The 24,419-nt window shown below is 44.4% G+C and overlaps 1 protein-coding gene across 1 annotated transcript in view; it reads left to right on the top strand.

Annotated features, from left to right (window-relative positions):
- frk (fyn-related Src family tyrosine kinase) overlaps positions 1-24,419 on the top strand; it is a 155,225-nt gene that overhangs the window by 109,154 nt on the left and 21,652 nt on the right. The window contains exons 2-5 of the mRNA XM_072251618.1: positions 4,738-4,859; positions 13,901-14,064; positions 18,212-18,380; positions 22,602-22,760. Coding sequence (XP_072107719.1) covers positions 4,738-4,859; positions 13,901-14,064; positions 18,212-18,380; positions 22,602-22,760 — 614 coding nt within the window. The remainder of the gene's footprint in view (positions 1-4,737; positions 4,860-13,900; positions 14,065-18,211; positions 18,381-22,601; positions 22,761-24,419) is intronic.

Raw genomic sequence — 24,419 nt, 5'->3', positions numbered from 1 at the left:
CCTCAGCCTGCTGCCCCAGCACACAACAGCAAACATGATCGCACTGGTCACCACAGACTCGTAGAACATCTTCAGCATCATCCGGCAGATGTTAAAGGACCTCAGTCTCTTCAGGAAATAGAGATGGCTCTGACCCTTCTTGTAGACAGCCTCAGTGTTCTTTGACCAGTCCAGTTTATTGTCAATTTGTATCCCCAGGTATTTGTAATCCTCCATCATGTCCACACTGACCCCCTGGATGGAAACAGGGGTTACCGGTACCTTAGCTCTCCTCAGGTCTACCACCAGCTCCTTAGTCTTTTTCACATTAAGCTGCAGATAATTCTGCTCACACCATGTGACAAAGTTTCCTACCGTAGCCCTGTACTCAGCCTCATCTCCCCTGCTGATGTATCCAACTATGGCAGAGTCATCCAAAAACTGCTGATATTTTAATATTAGAAATTAGTTTTATTGTGTGACTTGCTACCCTTTCAAAGGCAATAATGTGGTTTCCACAACGGACACCTGAAACTTTGACAAACTTCTATTGATCCACAGCGGGTCGTATCCTGACTGGTTGCATCGTGGCCTGGTATGGAAATACCAAGGGCCAGGAAAGGCGATGCTTCTCGAAGGTGGTGTATATAGCCCAGTCCATCACAGGCAAAACCCTCCCCACCTGAGAGCACCTCTACAAGGATCGATGCCACAAGAAAGAAGCATTTATCCACAAGGATGATGCCCACCATCCAGACCATGCTCTCTTCGTGCTGCTGCTGTTGGGCAGGAGTCTTAAGTTTCAGGATCAGTTATTACCCCTCAACCATCAGGCTCCTGAATCAGCATGGGTATCAGGAACAGTTATTACCCCTCAACCATCAGGCTCCTGAATCAGCATGGGTAACTTTACTCACCGCAATGCTGAACTGATTCCATGACCTACTGACTCAATTTCATAAACTCTATAACATGACCTCAGCATTATTTATTTATTTATTTTAATTTGCACAATTTACGAGGATGATTCCTGGAATGCAGGGGCTAACATATGAGGAGCGTCTGTCGGCTCTTGGACTGTATTCTTTAGAGTATAGAAGAATGAGAGGGGATCTCATAGAAACATTTGGAATGTTGAAAGGGTTGGACAGAGTAGATGTGGAAAGATTGTTTCCCTTGGTGGGTGAGTCCAGGACAAGAGGTCATAGTCTTAGAATTAGAGGGTACCCAGTTAAAATAGAGATGAGGAGAAATTTTTTTAGCCAGCGGGTCATGGATTTGTGGAATTCGTTGCCACATATGGCTGTGGAGGCCCGATCATTGAGGGTGTTTAAGGGGGAGATTGACAGTTATCTAATTAGTCAGGGTATCAAGGGATATGGGGAAAAAGCCGGAAATTGGAACTAGATGGGTGAATAGTTTAGCTCATGGGGGAGCTGCGGAGCAGACTCGATGGGCTGAATGGCCTACTTCTGCTCCTTTGTCTTGTGATCTTGTTTTCTTTTGCACATTGGTTGGTGGTCAGTTTTTATTGATGTATAAATACAAAATGCTGGGGGAACTCAGCCTGCCAGGCAGCATCAATGGAAAAGAGTAAACAGTTCACGTTTCGGGCCAAGACCCTTCACCAGAACTGGAAAAAGAGATAAATCAGATTAAGAAGGTGGGTGGGGGAGGAGGGGAAGAAGTACAAGGCGGTAGGTGATAGGTGAAACTGGGAGGGGGAAGGGTGAAGTAAAGAGCTGGAATGTTGATTGGTGAAAGAGAAGAATATTATCATGTATTGCATTGAACTGCTGCTGCTAAGTTAACAAATTTCTCAGCACATGTTGGAGATAATAACCTGATTCTGATTTCAATAAAGGGTGGGAGAAGGGGAATCTAATAGGGGGTAGAAGATCATGGAAGAAAGGCAGGGTGGAGGAGTACAGGTGGGAGGTGAGGGGCAGGTAAGGAGATAAATTGAGAGAGGGAAATGGCAATGGGGCAATGGTGAAGGAGAGCGCAATTACCAGAATTTCAAGAATTCGATGTTCAATTTATGTATAATTTCATACATTCTATTGTTTTTAAAATTTTTTCCTGTAAATACCTGCAAGGAAATTAATCTCAGGGTGATATATGGTGACATATACATATTTTGATAATAAATTTACTTTTACTTCACTGTGCGATGAGGCCACACTCAGGTTGGAGGAGCAACACCTTATATTTCGTCTGGGTAGCCACCAATCGGATTGCATGAACTTCGATTTCTCGAACTTCTGGTAATTGCCCCACTCCATTTCACCACTTCCCATTCCAGCGGCTCTAGTCTAGGGGAAAGACAGTCTCCGACCCCACCAAACTTGTGTAATCTCGTTTGTGTGGATGCTGCATGATGTGTTACCCTGTTACAAATCCGCACCACAAAATATCAGATAGTACACCATATGAAATTAAATGATTGAGCTTTATGATGTTTAATTTGACTATAGGGTTAGTAAAGAAAACAAAAAGGGCCCATTTTAATGAAACAGTCTGATGTGCACTATTTTCTGTCCATCGATTTCCTCCGAGCGTCGTCGACTCCTGGACCCTCACTTCAAGTCCACTCCGTCTTGTGGTTTACGAGCTTTGGCTTCTCACGTCTTCTCTCTTCATCTCTAGCTGACGAAAAGACCGCGACTACCTCCTCTCGGGCACACAAGAAAGAAAAAAACACTCCCCTCATTGGACGCCGCACATTCCAAAGACCCCGTTATCTCTAGTCATAACCCAAACACCGCTGCGGCAGAGAAACCATTACATTAGCAGTGAAACCTTTCCAGGGCATTACACTTGTTTATCTCTTTTTCCTATCTCCTTATCTGCCCAACACTTCCCTCTGGAGCTCTTTCTCCTATCCTTTCTTCCATGATCTTCTACCCTTTCCTATCCGATTCCCCCTCCTCCAGCCTTTTATCGCTTTCACCAATCAATTTCCCAGCTCTTTACTTCACCCCTTCCCCCTCATCTAGTTTCACCTATCACCCACCACCCTGTATTTCTCCTCTCTTAACCCAACCTTCTTTCCCTGACCTCATCTTTTTTTCCAGTCTTGATGAAGAGTCTTACAATACCATAATAGAATCAATGAAAGACCACCCAACTAGGCAACCAGAGTGCAAAAGACAACAGACTGTGCAAATACAAAAGAATAATTTTTTTTTAGGCATCCATTAGTCTCATGAGACCATGGATTTGCGTTTTGAAAGGTTTCCAAGGCGCAGGCCTGGGCAAGGTTGTATGGAAGACCAGCAGTTGCCCATGCTGTAAGTCTCTCCTCTCGATGACACTAATGTTGTCCAAGGGAAGGGCATTAGGACCCATACAGCTTGGCACCGGTGTCGTCGCAGAGCAATGTGTGATTAAGTGCCTTGCTCAAGGACACAACATGCTGCCTCGGCTGGGGCTCGGACTCACGACCTTCAGGTCGCTAGTCCAATGCCTTAACCACTTGGCCACGTGCTTATATATAAAAAGTATATAAGCAACAAATATTGAGAACATGAGATGAAGAGTTCTTGAAAGTGAGTCATTTGTTTGTGGGAGATTTCAGTGATGGGGCAAGTGAAGTTATCCCCTTTGATTAAACAGCCTGATGGTTGATGGGTAGTAACTGCTCCTGAACCTGGTGGTGTGAGCCCTTATAGACAGTGGCAGGAATTCTGCCCTGATTGGTGACTGTTAGCACTGCAAAGTGTTGCGCTAACTGCTACATAACTGTGTCATTCCATACGTCACAAAGACATGCTGGGAAATTAATTGGTGATGGTGATCCCCTATAGTGTAAGTGAGGGACAAATGGATCCAAGGGGAATTACTTCGCCTGTGTAAGATTAAAGTAGCAGCAAGGGGAATGAAGCTCATAGATTTGCTTTGCTGGGAGGCAGAGTTGTCCCGAAGGGCTGGGATATACAAACAATAATTAACGCAGAATGGATTTGGTGCAGCCTATGTTAAACTGAAAAGAAGACCTTGCTCAGATAGAAGAATATCAGCTCGGTAGTGAATGGTCACAGAGATGGTGTTGTACAGAATACATATGAAAGTCGACTTTATGCCTATGAGCTGCTATATGCCTATAAAAAGCAAGAATTTAATGAGAAATTGGTCAAACCACATTTGGACTATTGTCAGCAGTTCCAGGCCCCACATCTAAGAAAGGATGTGCCAGCATTGGAAAGGGTCCAGAGGAGGTTAACGACAATGATCGTTGAATGAAAGGGCTATTGTATGGTTTTGGGCCTGTACTTGTTGGAGTTTAGGAGAATGAAGGTGGATCTCATTGAAACCCATTGAATGTTGAAAGGCCGAGATAGAGTGGATGTGAAGAGGATGTTTCCTATAACGGGCGAGTCTAGGACTAGAGGGCACATCATCAGAATGAAAAGACGTCCCTTTTGGACAGCGATGAAGAGGAATTTCTTGAGCCAGAGGTTAGTAAATCTGTGGAAGCCAGGTTAATAGATATATTGAAAGGCCGTTTGTCTTTTGATGAGTAAGGGCTTCACAGTTAGCCTCTCAGAAGATGGGACAATAATTCATTGGTTGATAATATAATGAGGGAAGGCAGGAATGTTGCGACGAAAACTTTACTGAAGTAAAAGCTCCTTTTTCTGTGCGGTTTGTCACTCAGCTGATTTTCTGGACAGCACAAGGAAGAGAAAATTGGCAATGTCATGTTGCTTACCAGTCCAGAGTTCCTACTTAAGCATTCTTATCGTTTCATTACAGATGGTTCTTCGGAGGGATAAAGCGTGCTGATGCAGAAAAACAGCTGATGATGGCGGGAAACAGTCCTGGCTCCTTCCTTGTCCGAGAGAGTGAAAGCAAACTTGGTGACTACTCTCTCTCAGGTATCATTGTTATCCTTTATAAAATATTTTTGTCCTTTGTGGATCTAAATGAGTCTTGTTATAGAGTTATAGAGCACAGCAGCATAGATGCTGGAAATCCAGAGCAGCACACACAAAATGCTGGAGGAACTCTGCATCTATGAAGGGGAATAAACAGTCGATGTTTCAGTATGAGAGTCGTCATCTGTCCCGATGAAGGGTCTTGGCCTGAAACATTGACTGTTTATTCCCCTCAATAGATGCTGCCTGACCTGCTGAGCTCCTCCAGCATTTTGTTTGTGTTTCCCATGCATTACTGAGCTGTGGCCTATTTTAGACATGCTAATGTTTGCTGGCAGGGGTTACAGAAGCCTGAAGTCCCAGAACACCAGGTTCAGGAACAGCTACTTTCTACAACCATCAGGTTCTTGTCGAGATCCTATCGTGCACCTTTCGCTAGGTCTCATAACAAAGAACCAAAAAAAAACACAGAATCGATCTGTTCAAAAGCATGTTTATTACTTGCAAGGAGAAACATCTCCATTCCTAAGTGGATGGCAGGCACTGCTGTTTTACAGCTCACAAAGTTTTTTAAATACAACTTTTCTTGGTTTTTATCTGTTCTGGGAGTCAGCTCCTCCACCTAGCAGCTGCAGTATTCAAGGCCACGCAATGTACCAACCTTCCCTTAGTTATACAATGAACAATGATCAGAACATTACATGCCTTCTGTCACATACACACTCAGCATATAGCACAGGACTTTGGGATTATACAGATTCCATTTTGTCACATTACAAGGTTAAATAGATAAAAAATCTCAAAGTTTTAAATGTATATCCACAACCCTAACTGTACCTCAGTAACAGAACAATACAGACTACCTTTTGCAAGATCATGGACCTGTTTCAGATTGTGTCTGTTTACAGTAAACTCTTGTTTCTTGTGCGGTCATTTTTCTCTCACTCTTCACTGTCTATAAAATTTTATGTTGTGTGCAGTGTGTATCTATGTACCTGTGATGTTGCTGAATCAAGTATTTCCCTGTATCTGTACCTCGTCACACATGTCTACATGATGATGAACTCGACTTCAGTTGACACAAACAAAATGCTGGAAGAGCTCAGTAGATCAGGCAGCACCTGTGGAAAAGAATAAACAGTCGATATTTTGGGCCAAACCGTTCTTCAAGATTGAGAAGGAAGGAGGAAGATGCCAGAATAAAAAGGAGGGGGGAGGGGAAAGAAGCTAGCTAGAAGGTGATAGGTGAAGCCAGGTGGGTGGAAAAGGTTAAGGGCTAGAGAAGAAAGAATCTGATAGGACAGGAGAGTGGACTATATGAGAAAGGCAATGAGGAGGGGGTCAAGGGGGAAATAGTAGGCAGGTGGGAAGTAAGAGGTTAGAGTGGAGAACAGAGGAAGGGGGAGGAATTTGTTTACCAGAAGAAGAAATCGATTTTCATGCCATTGAGTTGGAGGTTACCCAGTCAACCATCATATTGGAGGGTAACCAGACTTCAGTTCACTTGGACAATCTATGTTCCGTGCCTATTCTGGTATCTGTCCCCCACTTTTCCTTCGCTACATCAACGACTGCATTGGCGCTGCTTCCTGCACGCATGCTGAGCTCGTTGACTTTATTAACTTTGCCTCCAACTTTCACCCTGTCCTCAAGTTTACCTGGTCCATTTCCAACACCTCCCTCCCCTTTCTAGATCTTTCTGTCTGTGTCTCTGGAGACAGCTTATCTACTGATGTCTACTATAAGCCTACTGACTTTCACAGCTCTCTGGACTATTCCTCTTCTCACCCTGTCTCTTGCAAAAACGCCATCCCCTTCTCGCAATTCCTCCGTCTCCGCCGCATCTGCTCTCAGGATGAGGCTTTTCATTCTAGGACGAGGGAGATGTCCTCCTTTTTTAAAGAAAGGGGCTTCCCTTCCTCCACCATCAACTCTGCTCTCAAACGCATCTCCCCCATTTCACGCACATCTGCTCTCACTCCATCCTCCCGCCACCCCACTAGGAATAAGGTTCCCCTGGTCCTCACCTACCACCCCACCAGCCTCCGGGTCCAACATATTATTCTCCGTAACTTCCGCCACCTCCAACGGGATCCCACCACTAAGCACATCTTTCTCTCCCCCCCTGTCTGCTTTCCGCAGGGATCACTGCCTACGCGACTCCCTTGTCCATTCGTCCCCCCGATCCCTCCCCACTGATCTCCCTCCTGGCACTTATCCTTGTAAGCAGAACAAGTGCTACACATGCCCTTACACCTCCTCCCTTACCACCATTCAGGGCCCCAGACAGTCCTTCCAGGTGAGGCGACACTTCACCTGTGAGTCGACTGGGGTGATATACTGCGTCCGGTGCTCCTGATGTGGCCTTCTATATATTGGCGAGACCCGACGCAGACTGGGGGACCGCTTTGCTGAACACCTACGCTCTGTCCGCCAGAGAAAGCAGGATCTCCCAGTGGCCACACATTTTAATTCCACATCCCATTCCCATTCTGACATGTCTATCCACGGCCTCCTCTACTGTAAAGATGAAGCCACACTCAGGTTGGAGGAACAACACCTTATATTCCGTCTGGGTAGCCTCCAACCTGGTGGCATGAACATTGACTTCTCTAACTTCCGCTAATGCCCCACCTCCCCCTCGTACCCCATCCGTTATTTATTTATATACACACATTCTTTCTCTCACTCTCCTTTTTCTCCTTCTGTCCCTCTGAATATACCCCTTGCCCATCCTCTGGGTCCCCCCCCCCCGTCTTTCTTCCCGGACCTCCTGTCCCATGATCTTCTCATATCCCCTTTGCCAATCACCTGTCCAGCTCTTGGCTCCATCCCTCCCCCTCCTGTCTTCTCCTATCATTTTGGATCTCCCCCTCCCCCTCCCACTTTCAAATCTCTTACTAACTCTTCCTTCAGTTAGTCCTGACGAAGGGTCTCAGCCTGAAACGTCGACTGTACTTCTTCCTAGAGATGCTGCCTGGCCTGCTGCGTTCACCAGCAAATTTGATGTGTGTCGCTTCAGTTCACTTGGACTATTTTTGTATATAGGCAGTAGAAGTCCAATTGTTTGGAAATAAAACCTTGCCTGTTGTCTCATGGCTAGGTGTGTCTGTACCCACACCACCCCCCCACCTTCTGGCACTCCTTCTCTGCCACCTGTCCCACACTCTTTCCACGCCACTCCCCCCTCACTATTCCCAACATCCTTTTCTCCCTCCAGATTTACAAACCTAATCTCCACTCCACTCCACTGACAAATACAGTACTGTGCAAAAGTCTCAGACACACACACACATATATATAGTATAGCTAGGGTGCCTAAGACTTTTGCATGGTACTGTAGTGGTTTTAATTATTAAACTGTACTGCTGCTGCAAGCAGCAAGTTTTCATGGCCTATGAACGATGATAAACCTGATTCTGATATGGTCTATTGTGGATGGAGAGTGGGAAGGGTGCAGGGAGAGGGGAATCTTTGTTGGCAAAAGTGGAAGGGAGAAGGGAAGCCAATTGTTTGGAATCAAATGATCTTGCCTGTTGTCTCAGGGCTGGGTACGTCTGCACCTGTGCCACACCCCCCGCTTCTTCTCTGCCACCTGTCCAATACCCCTCTTGTGGCACTCCACCCTCGCCAGTCCCAACATCCTTTGCTCCTGCCAGAATTACATAATCTTTCTTCACTCCACATTGACAAATACAGGCCTGTGCAAAAGTGCTGGGCACCTCACTATTATAGCATGCCCGCAACTTACTAACTGTAACCCGTACATTTTCAGAAGAGAATGTTTCCTCCCACATTCTGAAGACGTGCGGGTCAGTAAATTGAGAGCATGCTATGTTGGCACCGGAAGTAGGGCAACACTTCAGGCTGCCTCTTGAACAACCTTGGTCTGTGTTGTTACTGCTGCAAACTGTGCCATTTATTATTTTGATGTTTCGGTGTACATATGACAAGTAAAGCAAATCTTATTTACATCTAAGCTACGGTTGTATAGGATGGTGTGAGCATTACGGAGTGATGTTCTGCAGCATGTGGTGTCTGGTATGAAGTTGTTTGCCTTGATGATTTCAATTTGTAATGAAGCATTCCCTAAATAGCAGTTCTCCTATTTGTTGCTGGAGTCTGCTGCAACCCAAAATCAGTTTTGGGACAAATTGCAGGTCTGTTAAAGCACATACACTATGCATTTCAAAGGAGAAATCACTACATCAAGCATTTCAGAAGTTTTCCAGATGTTCCTCCACACTCTCACGTCTGTCTCCATCAAATCAGAATTGTGCACGGTCCCCTACTTGACAGATAACAGACAGCATCACCGAAGTGGCCGCACGCGCTGCCGTCGTGCCGCCATCTTCTCCCCCCTCCCAGGAGGAATTACTGGAGAACCTCAATTGTATAGGGCCTTAGTGAGACTGTATCTGGAATATTAGATTCAGTTTCGGTCTCTTTACCTAGGAAAGGGTGTATTTAACATAGAAGGAAAGCAGGAAAGATTAACTAGACTAGCTTCAATGCTGGTAGGTTTGCTCTTTGAGGAGAGATTGAGTGGACTTTAGAAAGACAAGGGGAAACCTTATCGAAACCTACATAAAAAATTTGACAGGCTAGTTGGTGTGGCACAACGCTTTACAGTACCAACAACTCGGATTCAGTTCTCACCACTGCCTATAAGAAGTTTGTACCTTCTCCCTGTGACTGTGTGGGTTTCCTCCAGATGCTCTCCCACAGTCCAAGGACATACTGGTTGGTAGGTTAATTGGTCATTGTAAATTGTCCGGTGATTAGGCTAGCATTAAATCGGGGGATTGCTCTGTGATGCAGTTTGAAGGGCTGGTGTGGCTATACATCAATGAATAAATAAATAGATGTCAGGAGTATGCCAGGAAGAAGTATGAGGAGTCTAGAACCAGGAGCTCAGTTTAATAATAGGGGATAGACAATTTAAGACCAAAGTAAGAAGAAATATCTTCACTCAGAGGATGATGAACCTTTGTATTCCTTTACCCTGGAAGGCTCAGTCAATGTGAATCAGAATCAGGTTTATTATTGCTGATGCATGTTGTGAACTTGGTCGTTTTGTGACAGCAGGACATTGCAAGACACAAAAAAAAAATTTCTTCATATAAATGAACGAGAAGTGCAAAGGAGGAATGGTGAGGTAGTGTTCATGGACCATTCAGAAATCTGATGGTAGAGGCGAAGAAGCATTGAGTGTGGGTCTTCAGGCTCCAGTACCTCCCCCCACCCCCCGATGGTAGTACTGAGATGAGGGCTCTCATTACTAAGAAGAAGGGGAGTTTGTGGTTTCTCTTTGAATAGGTTCCATGTTTTGTGGCTGTATGCGGGGAAGACAAATCTCAAGGTTGTGTTCTGCATACATATTTTGATAACAAATGTACTTTGAATCTTTGCTCATCCAGAGCAGAGATTAATAGAATTTTGGTAATCATGGGAACCTTGAGATTCATTTTCTTGCAAGCATTTACAGAAAATACAATAGAATTTACAAAAAAAAACTATAGATAAACAACGACTGACAAACAACCGATGTGCCAAAGAAGACTAACTGTGGAAATATAAAGCAAATAATATTGAGAGCATGAATTGCAGAATCCTTGAAAGTGAGTCTGTGGATAATAATTACAAGCTAGTTCACACTTCTGTTATGTTGCATTTTATCAATTGCTGTAAATCTATGGTCTCTGAAGATAATTTTTCCTTACTTTTTTTTAGTTTTTCTCTCAGAATCTTTCTCAGGACTAAATTGCTCAGTCAAAACCTTCTCTGCTCTACAGGGCGCAACCTAATTTTCTTCCTTCTACCTTCTGGAGGTCTCTTGCTGCAGGATTACTCTGGTAAACCTTTTCTACATCCATGCTGAGTCTTGATCTGCTTCAATATAATGCGATGGCCAAAACTGACTCCAGTTCTCCAACTAGTCTCTAACTTGTGGAGTATGAAGGTTAGCAATCTTCCTTGGTTTTCTACTTTTCCCTCTTCTTTATAAAGCTAAAGATTCTGTCTGATTTTTCAATTTCTGTCATTGTCAAAAGACTTTCATCTGCTCACTCTCTAGTCTCTGTGTTCCTGCATCCCCTTCGAAAATGAACCGTTTAGTTCAAATCATCTCTTCCCATTTCTTTTTCTGAAATGCATCACGGCCTCTAGACTCTTTGTCTTGTGAGGTACTTTCTCTGATATGCGGCATCGTAGCGAACTGCAGGAACTGTGGCTGGCTCCTCAATCATAATCCTTTTGCCTAAATTCTCATCCACTAGGTCATTGTGCTTTAACCCATTAAAAGTTCAAAGTATGTATATATCACCATACACTACCCTGAGATTCATTATCTTATGGGCATTCACGGTAGAGCAAAGGAATACAACAGAATCAACAAAAAACTACATACAAGCAAAGAATGACAAGCAACGAATATGTAAAAGAAATTAAATTTTGCAAATATTAATTAATTAAAAATCAGTTAATTAATATTGAGAACATGAGTTGTAGAGTCCTTGAAAGTTGGCTCATTGGTTGTGGAACCAGTTTATTGTTGAGCTGAGTGAAGTTAACCCTTTTGGTTCAGGAGCCTGGTGGTTGAAGGATAATAATTGTTCCTGAACCTGGTGGTATGGGACCTAAAGCTCCTGTACCTCCTTCTGAATGGTAGCGGTGAGACCCTGAACTCCTTCTACACCACTTACAGGAAGGATGTGGATACTATAGAAAGAGTGCAGAGGAGATTTACAAGGACATTGCCTGAATTGGAGAGCATCCCTTATGAAAATAAGTTGAGTGAACTTGGCCTTTTCTCCTTGGAGCGACGGAGGATGAGAGGTGGCCTGATAGAGGTGTATAAGATGATGAGAGGCATTGATCGTGTGGATAGCCAGAAGTTTTTTCCCAGGGCTGAAATGGCTAACATGAGGAGGCACAGTTTTATGGTGATTGGAAGGAGGTACAAGGGGAATGTCAGTGGTAAGTTTTTCACACAGAGAGTGGTGGGTGCATGGACTGCACTGCCAGTGAAGGTGATAGAGGCGGATACATTAGGGTCTTTTAAGAGACTCTTTGATAAGTACATGAGGTCTCAAGAGAGGAGAAGAGAAGCTGAAGTTCGCTGCTGAAGAAGAGCGCACTCGTCGGAAAAACAGCACCAAGACAACACTGGAGGACAGCGCCTTCAAGTGCAGCCGCTGCAGCCGAGACTGTCACTCCTGTGTGGGTCTCTACAGCCACAACAGACGCTGCTCTACCAACACAGACTGAAGTAAGACTTTCCAGGCGCAGATCCGTGGTCTCGCGAGACTAACGGATGCCACAAAGATAAGTACATAGAGCTTAGAAAAATAGACGGCTATGGGTGAGGGAAATTCTAGGCAGTTTCTGGAGTGGGTTACTTGGTCGGCGCAACATTGTGGTCCAGAGGGCCTGTAATGTGATGTATATTGCTATGTTCTATGTTCTATGTTTATGTTGGGCTTCACCCAGTGGGTGGAGAATGCTGAGGACTGGAATTAGAATTAGAATTGCAGTGGTCCAATGTACCAAGAATGAGTGAAAAGCTTGTCTTGCATACTGTGCTCTGAGGTAGAACAAGGCCGCGTGCTGTTGATGCAAGGCTTTACAGCTCTGGCTGTAAGATCAGGGTTCGATTCCTGCGGCTGTCTGTAAGCAGTTTGTATGTTCTCCCCACGTGGATATCCTCTGTGTGCTCTGGTTTCCTCTCACAATAAGCTCTCATGGTTAGGGTTAGTAAGTTATCAGCATGCTATGTTAATGCGGGAAACGTGGTGACACTTACAAGCTGCCCAGCACAACCTTTGCTGATTTGATTTGACGCAAATGACATATTTCACTGCATGCTTTGATGTACGTGTGACAATTAAAGGTAATCTAATTACAACACATATGGGCACGTGGCCAAGTGGTTAAGGCATTGGACTAGCGACTTGAAGGTTGTGAGTTCGAGCCCCAGCCGAGGCAACGTGTTGTGTCCTTGAGCAAGGCACTTAACCACACATGGCTCTGCAACGACACTGGTGCCAAGCTGTATGGGTCCTAATGCCCTCCCCTTGGACAACATTGGTGTCGTGGAGAGGGGAGACTTGCAGCATGGGCAACTGCTGGTCTTCCAAACAACCTTGCCCAGGCCTGCGCCCTGGAGAGTGAAGACTTTCCAGGCGCAGATCCATGGTCTCGCAAGACTAACGGGTGCCTTTATATTTATATTTAATTATAATACATTAATAATGCAGAATAAAGTTTAACAGCTACAGAGATTGCAGATAAACAAAAGTGTGAGAGCATAACAGGGTCAAGAATCCAGCATATTGTATTAGAGAATCATTGAATAGTCTCATAACAGCAGGTTAGAAGTTGTCCTTAAACCTGGTGGCATGCTCTTTCAGGCTTTTGTATCTTCTGCCCAATGAAAGAAGGGAGAAGGAAGAATGCCTGAGGTGTGTAGGGTCTTTGATTATGCTGGCTGCTTTACTGAGGCAGGGAGAAGTATAAACAGAGTCCGTGGAGAGGAGGCTGGTTCCTGTGATGTGCCGAGCTGTGTCCACAACTCTCTCCAGTTTCTTGTGATCACAGGCAGAGCAGCTGCCACACACACCAAGCCATTAAGCATTCAGATGTTTTCTGTGGTGCATAAATAAAAATTGTAAGGACTGGTGGGGACATGCCAAATTTCTTTAGCCTCAGGAAGGAAGAGGAGGCATTGGTGAGCTTTCTTGGCTGTGACATCTCTGTGGTTTGACCAGGACAGGCTGATGGTGATGGTCACTTCCAGGAACTTGAAGGTCTCAACCCACTCAACCTCACCATAAGGTGATGGGTTGGGAATGATGAGGAACTAGAAGCTGGTGATGGTCATTGCGGGCAGAGTGCAGTTGACCTTCTCATCTGTGAAAGTTTAGATCTGCTGTAGTTCCATCTCTTTCATTTTTTTGTCGTTCAAACCATCTGTCCACGAAAACCGTTTGAATAAAATATATTGTGCTTTATTTATTTCCAATTTCATATGTAATTTGCAGTTCGTGATGGGGACGTAGTGAAACATTATAAAATCAGGAAGTTGGACGAGGGAGGCTTTTTTATTGCACGAAGAGCAACATTTCAAACGCTGGCTGAGCTGGTCAACAACTACATGATGAACCAAGACGGCTTGTGTACCAAACTTAAGACTCCATGCAGGAAGGTGAGATAAATGTTCAAATTTACTAAATGAAGTATTGAGTCATTTATTCATTCTTAATGATCTAAACTCAATAGTAATGACCTCCAAGAGGACCACAAACTTGCTGTAGGATTTGGAGGCTTGCGTGCTTCTATGACTCAGAGAGCTATGTTGGCTGGAGTCAGGTCCTTGTACTTTGACTTTCGGTAGGGATATCCATGCCAAACAGGCCAAAAATAGAGGCCAGACTAAGAGTGGTCCTCCAAGTTCGGGGAGTTTCTTTAGCCAGAGAGTGGTGAATCTGTGGAATTCATTGCCATAGGCAGCTGTGGAGGCCAAGTCTTAATGTATATTTAAGGAAGAGGTTGATAGTTTCTTGATTAATCGGGTCACGAAGGGTTATGGGGAGAAAGCAGGCGATTGGGGCTGAGAGGAAAATTGGATCAGCCATGATGAAATGGCAGAGCAGACTCAATGGCCAAATGACCTAATTCTACTCCTAGATCTTCTGGTCTTATGGTCTTATACATACTTTAATAAGAAGTGTACTTTGAATCTTTGACTCATCCACCTTTGTAAAATGTATCGGAGCAAATCAAAAGGCCACATGGAGTCGGTGTTTGAAATAATGGGTGGTTTATTAAACGAATCTGACACTCACCAGAGCAGTCAATGTTGATCTACCTGAGCACAAATTGGGCACAGCTTTAACATTTTCAGTTGACGAGATTGCCAATAAAATTACATTTTTGATAACAGAATGATGGTGACAGGAAGACTTAAGCAGACTAGATCTTTGATTACAGGATAAAATAATTTCAACAGTTCTAACAGCAAATCCATATTTTCAATTACAACAATGCAAAGTTCAAAGTAAAATTTTTATCAAACTATGTATATGTTACCATGTACTACCTTGAGATTTATTTTCCTGCAGGCGTTGACAGTAAAATGGCATGGCATGATAGTGTAGTGGTTAGCACAGCACCTTACAGTACCAGCGACAAGGGTTCAATTCCCGCCACTGCCTGTAAGGAGTTTGTACATTCTCCCTGTGACCGTCTGGGTTTCCTCCGGTTACTCCAGTTCCCTCCCACAGTCCAAAGATGTACTGGTTGGTAGGTTAGTTGCCCTGTGATTGGGCTAGGATTAAATCGGGGGATTGCCAAGTGGCTCAAAGAACTGGAAAGGCCTATTCTGTGCTGTATCTCAATAAATAAAAACAAGTTAAAAAACCAAAGAAATACTGTACAACAGCATCAAAGAATAACTACACACAAAGAAAGACTGATGGACGCACATTATAGCATTATTAATGAAGTTCTTGAAGCTTGGGTGTCGTTGCCGCTGCATTCCATCTCTCTGCTTTGAGGCTTTGTCTGCGTTTCCCTGTGACCACATTAGCACGATCCACATCCCGATTTATTAGTTACTAGCCCTCACTATCCTTTCCACTGCAATATATGGGAGGAGAGAAGAGCCCGCCAGGAAACCAGGGGCTTGGACTTGTGCAACACACATCAAAGTTGCTGGTGAATGCAGCAGGCCAGGCAACATCTCTAGAAAGAGCTACAGTCAACGTTTCGGGCTGAGACCCTTCATCAGGACTAACTGAAAGAAGAGCTAGTAAGAGATTTGAAAATGGGAGGGGGAGGGGGAGATCCAAAATGATAGGAGAAGACAGGAGGGGGAGGGATGGAGCCAAGAGCTGGACAGGTGATTGGCAAAGGGGATATGAGAGGATCATGGGACAGGAGGCCCAGGGAGAAGGAAAAGACTCTCACAGCTATCTGGACTATTCCTCTTCTCACCCTGTCTCTTGCAAAAATGCCATCCCCTTCTCGCAATTCCTCCGTCTCCGCCGCATCTGCTCTCAGGATAAGGCTTTTCATTCCAGGATGAGGGAGATGTCCTCCTTTTTTAAAGAAAGGGGCTTCCCTTCCTCCACCATCAACTCTGCTCTCAAATGCATCTCCCCCATTTCACGCACATCTGCTCTCACTCCATCCTCCCGCCACCCCACGAGGAATAGGGTTCCCCTGGTCCTCACCTACCGCCCCACCAGCCTCCAGGTCCAACATATTATTCTTCGTAACTTCCCCCTTTTCCTTCTCCCTGGGCCTCCTGTCCCATGATTCTCTCATATCCCTTTTGCCAATCAACTGTCCAGCTCTTGGCTCCATCCCTCCCCCTCCTGTCTTCTCCTATCATTTTAGATCTCCCCCTCCCCCTCCCACTTTCAAATCTGTTACTAGCTCTTCCTTCAGTTAGTCCTGACAAAAGGTCTCTGCCCGAAACGTCGAATCTCTTCCTAGAGATGCTGCCTGGCCTACTGCGTTCACCAGCAACTTTGACGTGTGTTGCTTGAATTTCCAGCATCTGCAGAATTCCTCGGGCTTGTACTTGTGATCCAGGCTGACAATGAAGTTCACGCTAAAGAGAGGCTACAATTCCGGCGCTGACTTCTTTGAGGTATAGAACATTCAAAAAAGGCAGCACCGCCTTGTGTGACACCACTCAACGATGATTGCCAGCTTTCACCCAGTGACCTGGTCTATTCTTGCCTCTCAGGTGGCATCACCTGAAAGAAATAGATTACTGTCTACCTCACCAATAGTCTTCTGTGAACTCGCAACAGAAAATACTGACTAGATGCCAAAAGTGCTCCAATGGTGAAGTCGTAGCAGGCATTATGAATAATGAATGTATATGCAAATATTTTCCATTTCTCTTTTTGATGTGATGACCTTGACTTCCTGTGGGTAATGTTAATTCCTGAGGATGTGGACTAAGAGACACGCATGCAAAGAACCAGGAACAGGAATCGCTGCATTGCAGCTGCATGTTGCTCAGCACAGCAGCCAGGCATGTGGTTTTTCTCAGAAAATGATCAAGTATGCTCATGCTGCGTTGGGTGGTATGGTACAGAATCCAGCACCTATGAAACGTTGCTTTGCACCGCATGGGATCACGGGAGCTGAGCTCTAGGATGTGGCTTTTGTTTGCTCATGGTGGAGACAAGCTGATGTGACAGCTGCGCTGAAGTAGGATTACGCTGCCCTGCCGCCACTGTCTCTCAGAAGTTTTTATGTTCTCCCCGTGACTGAGTGGGTTTTCTCTGGGTGTCAGAGAATCATAGAGTCATAGAGAAACAGGCCCTTCAACCCATCTAGTCCATGCCAAAACCATTTAAACTGCCTACTCCCACTGGGACCATAGCCCTCCATAACCCTACCATTGATGTACCTATACATTGAAATCGAGCTCGCATGCACCACTTACATGCTCATTCCTCACTCTCACGACCCCCTGAGTGAAGAAGTTTCCCCTCTTGTTCCTCTTAAACTTTTCACCTTTTACCCTTAACCCATGATCTCCAGTTTCCTCCCACATTCCAAAACATACAGTTTTTTTTTAGATTATGAGAACACTCCGTCCTCTTTTATTGTCGTTTAGAAATGCATACATGTATTAAGAAATGATACAATGTTTCTCCAGAGTGGTATCACAGAAAACAGGACAAACCAAAGACTCACACTGACAGAACCACATAATTATAACATATAGTTACAGCAGTGCAAAGCAATACCATAATTTGATGAAGGAGAAACCATGGGCACAGTAAAAAAAAGTCTCAAAGTCCCCAAGTCGATCGACTCCCGGGTCCCCGATAGCAGGCGGCAAAAGGGAGAAACTCCCTGCCATAAACCTCCAGGCACCGTCAACTTGCCAATGCCTTGGAAGCAGCCGACCACAGCCAACACTGAGTCCGTCCGTCCGAAAACTTCGAGCCTCCGATACAGCCTCCCGAGCGCCATCCTCTGCCGAGCGCCTTCGACCTCGCCCCAGCCGCGAAACAAGCAAAGCCGAGGATTTGAGGCCTTCTGCTCCGGAGATTCCGGTTACCACACAGTAGCAGTGGCAGTTTAGTAGGTTAATTGGTGTTATTGGGTGGCACAGGTTCACTGGGCCTGAAGGGCTTGTTACTATGCTGTATCTTTAAATAAAAAAAATAAAATTAATGACAGGTTGCTCTCATAGATTTCATACAATGAGGCCTTGTGGGTGTCATTTACAATCTTCATAAATTAAAGGATTCTATTCACTGGCTCCTTGTATGCTGTTGAAAGTTTAAAATATGTCTGACCGTCTCTTTTTAAACCATCAGGCAGGAACACCGGATACGGTTGGATTGTCTTACAATACTGTGGATCAATGGGAAATCCCTCGTAGCTCTCTGAAACTGGTAAAGAAATTGGGTGCTGGAACATTTGGAGAAGTGTGGCAAGGAGTTTGGAATGACAGAACCCCAGTTGCCATAAAAACACTAAAGACCGGTACGATCACTCATTTGATAACTCATTCCAGCTGCTGTCTGTAAGGAGTAAGTCAGTGATGTTTTTAAAGGCGTGCTGATCAGAAACTGGTTATTACTAAAGCAGATATTGGCTTAGAAATGCTTCCATGTGGAAAGTATTGGGTAGGGTTCTAGAGGCTTTGATATTTTTGATATATTGTGTTCAGTTCTGGTCATTCCACTACCGGAAGGACATGGAAACTTTGGGAAGGGTACAGGAGTGGTTTAGCAACATGCTGCCTGGATTAGAGGGTATGAGCTATCAGGAGAGGTCAGGGAAGCATGGTTTGTTTTTTTTTTCTGGAGGATTGCAGGTTGAGGGGAGACCCAACAGAGCTTTTAAAAAAGGATGAGAGTCTCTTAAGCAGGGTAGACAGTCGGGATCTTTTCCCCAGGTTAGAAATATTGAACACCAGAGGACATGCTTTTAAGGGGAGAGGGGGAAAGCTTAAAGGAGACGTGCAGGGTGAGTTTTTCAATGTAGACGAGGTGCCTTGAATAGACTGTCAGGGGTAGTGGTGGAAGCCATTTGATAGACGCAAGAATATGCAAGGAAGGGAGGGATATGGATGAAGAGATTTAGTTTAAATTGGTATTGTGAGCTGAAGGGGCTGTTCCTGTGCTGTATGGTTCTCTCTCCCATTACACCACATCCCTATGGGCTTTGCACTTGCAAATGGTTGCAAGGAGGATTTTTTTAAGGGTGGGGTGGGGGAATTGAGAGGGAGCTATGTAAGTGACATAGTAGGAGGTTGAGGGGATGACTTTTGGGGAGAAATTTGCGTAAAATATCAAATCGAGTCCCAAGGCACAGTGAGGAAATCAACCAGGAGCCAGGCTGAGAAAAGAAGACTTGTGGAGGGAGGTAGACATGGCAGTAAATGTAAGGAGGAATGAGGGGGTTTATTAACGATTAAAGTCTTTAAGAAGGGGGTGTAAGTTGAGGATAATATCCTCAACAGTGAATCAGGTAAGGGTGGTCCTTTGATTAATGCCAAAATTGCACCTTGAATCAATGTTCTATTGAATTTATAAAGTTGGAGTGCATGCTAAGTGTGTTCCACTAGTACACACTCAGAGGTCACCTTAATTAGTTACAGGAATGGAACCTGTTGCTGCTGTAGCCCGTCCACTTCAAGGTTCGATGTGTTGTGCGTTCAGAGATGCTCTTCTGCACATTGTGTTGTAACGCGTGGTTCTTTGAGTGACTGTCACTTTCTTGTCAGCTTGAATCAGTCTGGCCATCCTTCCCTGATCTCTCTGATTAGCAAGGCATTCTTGCCTACAGAACTGCCACTCACTGGATGCCTTCTGTCTTTCTCATCATTCTCTGTAAACTCCTGTCGTGCATGAAAATCCCAGGAGATCAGTAGTTTCTGAGATACTCAAACCACCCCATCTGGCACCACCAATCATTCCATGATCAAAGTCACTGAGATCCTATTTCCTCCCCATTCTGATGTTGGCCTGAACAATAACTGAGCCTCTTGGCCATGTCTGCATGTTTTTAGGCATTGAGTTGCTGCCACATGATTGGCTAATTAGATATTTGCATTAACGAGCAGGTGTACAGGTGTACTTAATAAAGTGACCTCCAAAGTATGCCTATTCTGTGTTGGTTTGGTTTTTGTGCATGAGGAGGGATTTGGTGGTTGATGTACCTGCTCTGTAATTGTTTGTTTATTTTCAGGGAGGTGGGATTTGGGGATTCATGATTGTACTGCCTTTTTTTTCTTTTCTTTCTTGGTCTCATAGCTACCTAGAGAATTGAAGAATTTCAGAGTTGTATGATAATAAATGACCCTTTGAACCTTTGAACTAAGTGTATACAGTACTGTGCAAATTTCATAGGTGTATATGGTGATAGAGAGAGAGAGAGAGAATTTTCTACAGTACTGTAGTAATTTTATACATTGCACTGTACTTCAGCCACAAAAAATTTCATGTCATATGTGAGTGATGATAAACCTGATTCTGATAAAGGTCTCTATTGTAGACTGAGAGTGGGAAGCGGGCAGGGAGAGGGGAATTATAGTTGGGAAAGGGGAATGGAGAGAGAAGAGAGCGGGAAGCACCAGAGGGACATTCTGTAATGGTCAATAAACCAATTGTTTGGGTTCAAATGATCTTGCCTGGTATCTCCGGACTGGGTGTGCCTGCACCTGCACCATCCCCTGCCCCTGCCCTGGCACTCCTTCTCTGCCACCTTTCGCACACCCCTCTGATGACGCTCCAACCTCGCCATTCCCACCTCGCCGTTCCCAACATCATTTGCTCCCGCCAGGTTTACAAACAGGCCCTCCACTCCATGTTGACAAATACAGTACTGTGCAAAAAGTCTTAGGCACCCTAGCTGTACTTTTGTGCAAAGTACTTTGTACCTTGCATTCATTAATCATAAACACAAGAGGTTCTTCAGAATCTGGAAATCCAGACAACACACACAAAGCACTGGAGGAACTCAGCAGGTCAGACAGCATCTATGGAAATGAATAAACTGTTGACATTTCGGGCCAGGGCTCTTAATCGGAACTGAAAATGAAGGTGGAAGATGCCAGAATTAAAATGTAGGGAGGAGGGAAGGAGGACAAGCTAGAAGGTGATAGGTGAAGCCAGGTGGGTAGGAAAGGCAAAGGGCTGGCAAAGGGCTGGCAAAGGGCGCTAATAAGAGAGGAGAGTGGACAATGGGAGAAGGGGAAGAAGGAGGGGCACCAGGGGGAGATGATAGGCAGACGTGGAGAATAGGTGAGAGGCCAGAGTGTGGAATAGAAGAAGAGGGAAGGGGAGGGGAAAAGAAAAAAAGAAAAAGAACAAAAATATTTCAGAAGGAGAAAATAATATGCTTGCCATCACGTTCGAGGTTACTTGCACAGAATATGAGGTGCATTAATTAATCTTGTCTTCACTTACTCTACCAAATCTAAAATAGCTTGCTCCCTGGGTGGTTCCCTATCATTTTACTCTAAGAAATTATTCTGAATAGACTCTGTGAATAGGATAATTATAATCACACACTATTATTGAGTAACTTTCTTAAAAACCCCCATTATTTCTTGATTTATAAAGAAATACAATAGAATCAATGAAAAACTGCACAAGAAGACTGACAAGCGACCAATATGACAAAAAAGACAATCTGTGGAAATAAAAAAACCCATAAATAAATAGATAGTAAGTACAGAGAACATGAATTGTAGAGTCCTTGAAAGTGAGTCAGTAGGTCGTGGGATCAGTTCAGAGTTGAGGTGAGTGAAGTTATCTACACTGATGGTTGAAGGGTAATAACTGTTCCTGAACCTGGTAGTGTGGGACCTAAGGCTCCTCCACCTCCTGCCCAATGGCAGCAGCAAGAAGAGAGCACGGCCTGGAATGTGGGAGGCTTTAATGATGGATGCTGCTTTCTGGTGGCAGCGCTCTCTGTAGATGTGCTCAATGGTGGGGAGGGTTTTTCCTGTGATAGATCGGGCTGTATCCACCACTTTTTGTAGGCCTATCTGTTCTTGAGCTCTAAGAAATAACTCTGTAAATTTGAGAATTAAAATTACCTATTACTATTGCAATAACTTTCTCACCAACACCCATTATTTCTTGATTTATATCCCGTTTTACAGTGTAGGCAAAGTCAGGTGGGTGGGAAAGATAAAGAGCCCGAAGCATTGACTGTTTACTTGGTAAAGGAAGCCAATCTTAGGTGGAGAGACTTTATTGCTTTATTAGGATCTTGATGAGCAGACATGCAGTATAGTGTAAGTCATTAGAAATTGTCACGCACAAGCAAACCTATTCCTTTCTTCCGTGGAGATCCCTTTTCATCTCCACTTGACTTAATCGTTTTAGAAGGAGCAGAGATCAGAATTGGAAATTAATGATCTGGAAGTTCAGGGGATCGGTGGGATGTTTGTGTTCAGCATTTTGCTTGTTGCAAGCAGAATTTCTATCCCAGAATATTCAGTTTTTATAACAGGACACCACCAGAAAGCATGGTCCTGAATCAATGTTCAATATAACATGATCGGCCTGGAATAGTGGTGAGTACTGTGTTTGAACCTACTATCAATGCACAGGGACTGAAAATCTTTGGCTGACCAAGTAATGCCACTAATTCCTTAGGTACGGATGATAATCTCCCTGTTAGATTTTATTGTGGATCCTGCTGGGTAAGAGTGAGTGAACAGAATTTGTTTGCTGTGTCCATTTTTAGGAATGATGGCCAAAGAGGACTTCCTAAGGGAGGCACAAATAATGAAGTCACTGAGACATCCCAAGCTAATTCAGCTGTATGCTGTGTGCACCGTTGAAGAGCCAATTTACATTATCACTGAATTAATGAAAAATGGGAGCTTGCTTGATTATTTACACAGTAAGTATGGTGTCTTTTTAGAACCTACCAGGTGCTGGTACAATCTGAAATGATGTTATATACTTTGCTATTAACTCCAAAGGGGAAGGAAATGTAGGAAGTGAGCATTTGCTAAGGATCCCTGTGAAATTAATCTGAGATTGTGCTCATCCAGATGGTTACCTCTGAAGAGGAATTGGCTTCTGTTTGATTTTATGGTGAGCCTATCCCTGGGTGATTTAGATCTTATAAAGATGACAAAGCTTTTACGCATTGAGATGTAATGCAAATGTAACTATATTTTTGATGCTTGTGAAAGTAATCTAAGGCATTTAAACTTATAGTGACTGAAAGGCTGCTACTTTTTGTACCTTTTAAGAGGGTTTAAAGTCAAATTTATTATCAAGGTATGTACATATACATAATTTGTATGTATATTTTGTATCTTTGTGTATTTTATACATATGTATACATATTAATTAGGTGGCATGTGTGTTGGTATGTGGCCAAGTGGTTAAGGCATTCGTCTAGTGATCTGAAAGTCACTAGTTCTATGTCCTTGAGAAAGGCACTTAACCACACATTGTTCTGCGACGAAGCTGGTGCCAAGCTGTATTGGCCCTAGTGCCCTTCCCTTGGACAACATCAGTGGCGTGGAGAGGGGAGACTTGCAGCATGGGCAACTGCCGGTCTTCCATACAACCTTGCCCAGGCCTGCGCCCTGGAAATCTTCCAAGGCGCAAATCCATGGTCTCACGAGACTAATGGATGCCTATCAATTAGGTGGCGGGGTTGAGATATGTTCGTACTAAAGGTGCTTCTTCCCTCCGCTAGCCTGCAGGTCACCCTTGGGCAAGGTGTAGCACCGACTTAGCCACCAATCAGGGTCACATAAAGTCATGGGAGCAGGTGGTGGATGGTTGTATGAGCAGCTGGTGCATATCACAAGTCCTGGTTATGCGACCACTGACACCAGGCAGACAATCTCTGAAGAGAATTGATAATGGTTGGGGTCACCCATTTTGTAAGGACACTGCCCAGAAGAAGGCAATGGATGCGACATGGCACATGATGATGACATATATAAAATACGCATAACATTCCTATGTTTTCATCACCTACCTACAGGAAAGATGCTTGAATGAATGCAGAGAAATTTACAAGGATGTTGCCAGACCTGTGTTATAGAGAAAGGTTGAATAGGTTAGGACTGTATTACCAGTCCTAGAGATAGTAGAATGAGAGGAGATTTGATAGAGGTATACAAAATTATGAGGGGTATAGATAGGGTAAATGCAAGTAGGCATTTTCCACTGAGGTTGGGTGAGACTAGAACTAGAGGTCGTGGGTTAAGGGTGAAAGGCGAAATGTTTACAGGGAGCATGAGGGAGAACCTCTTCACTCAGAGGGTGGTGCGAGTGTGGAACGAACCGACAGTGCAAGTGGTGGATAGTCTTCTGGATTGGGAAAAGCAGAGTGGCGTGGGAGCTGAATTCTGAAGGAAGGCAGTTTTTAAAAAAACTTCTTCGAGTGCAAGAAGGACGAGACTGCGCAGGTGCATGACGTAGACAGGACAGCGCGGAGAGTTTAAAAAGGAGACCACCCTATACAGCGGGCAGCAGTCGGAGCGGACAGCGGAGTGAGTGGCAGCAGAGTGTAGGGCTTTGGCTTCAACGGGCT

This window comes from Mobula birostris, chromosome 2 (genome assembly GCF_030028105.1).
Source record: "Mobula birostris isolate sMobBir1 chromosome 2, sMobBir1.hap1, whole genome shotgun sequence".
NCBI lineage: Eukaryota > Metazoa > Chordata > Chondrichthyes > Myliobatiformes > Myliobatidae > Mobula > Mobula birostris.
Note: the sequence above shows the minus strand (reverse complement) of the source record. Positions and strands in the feature narration are given on the sequence as shown.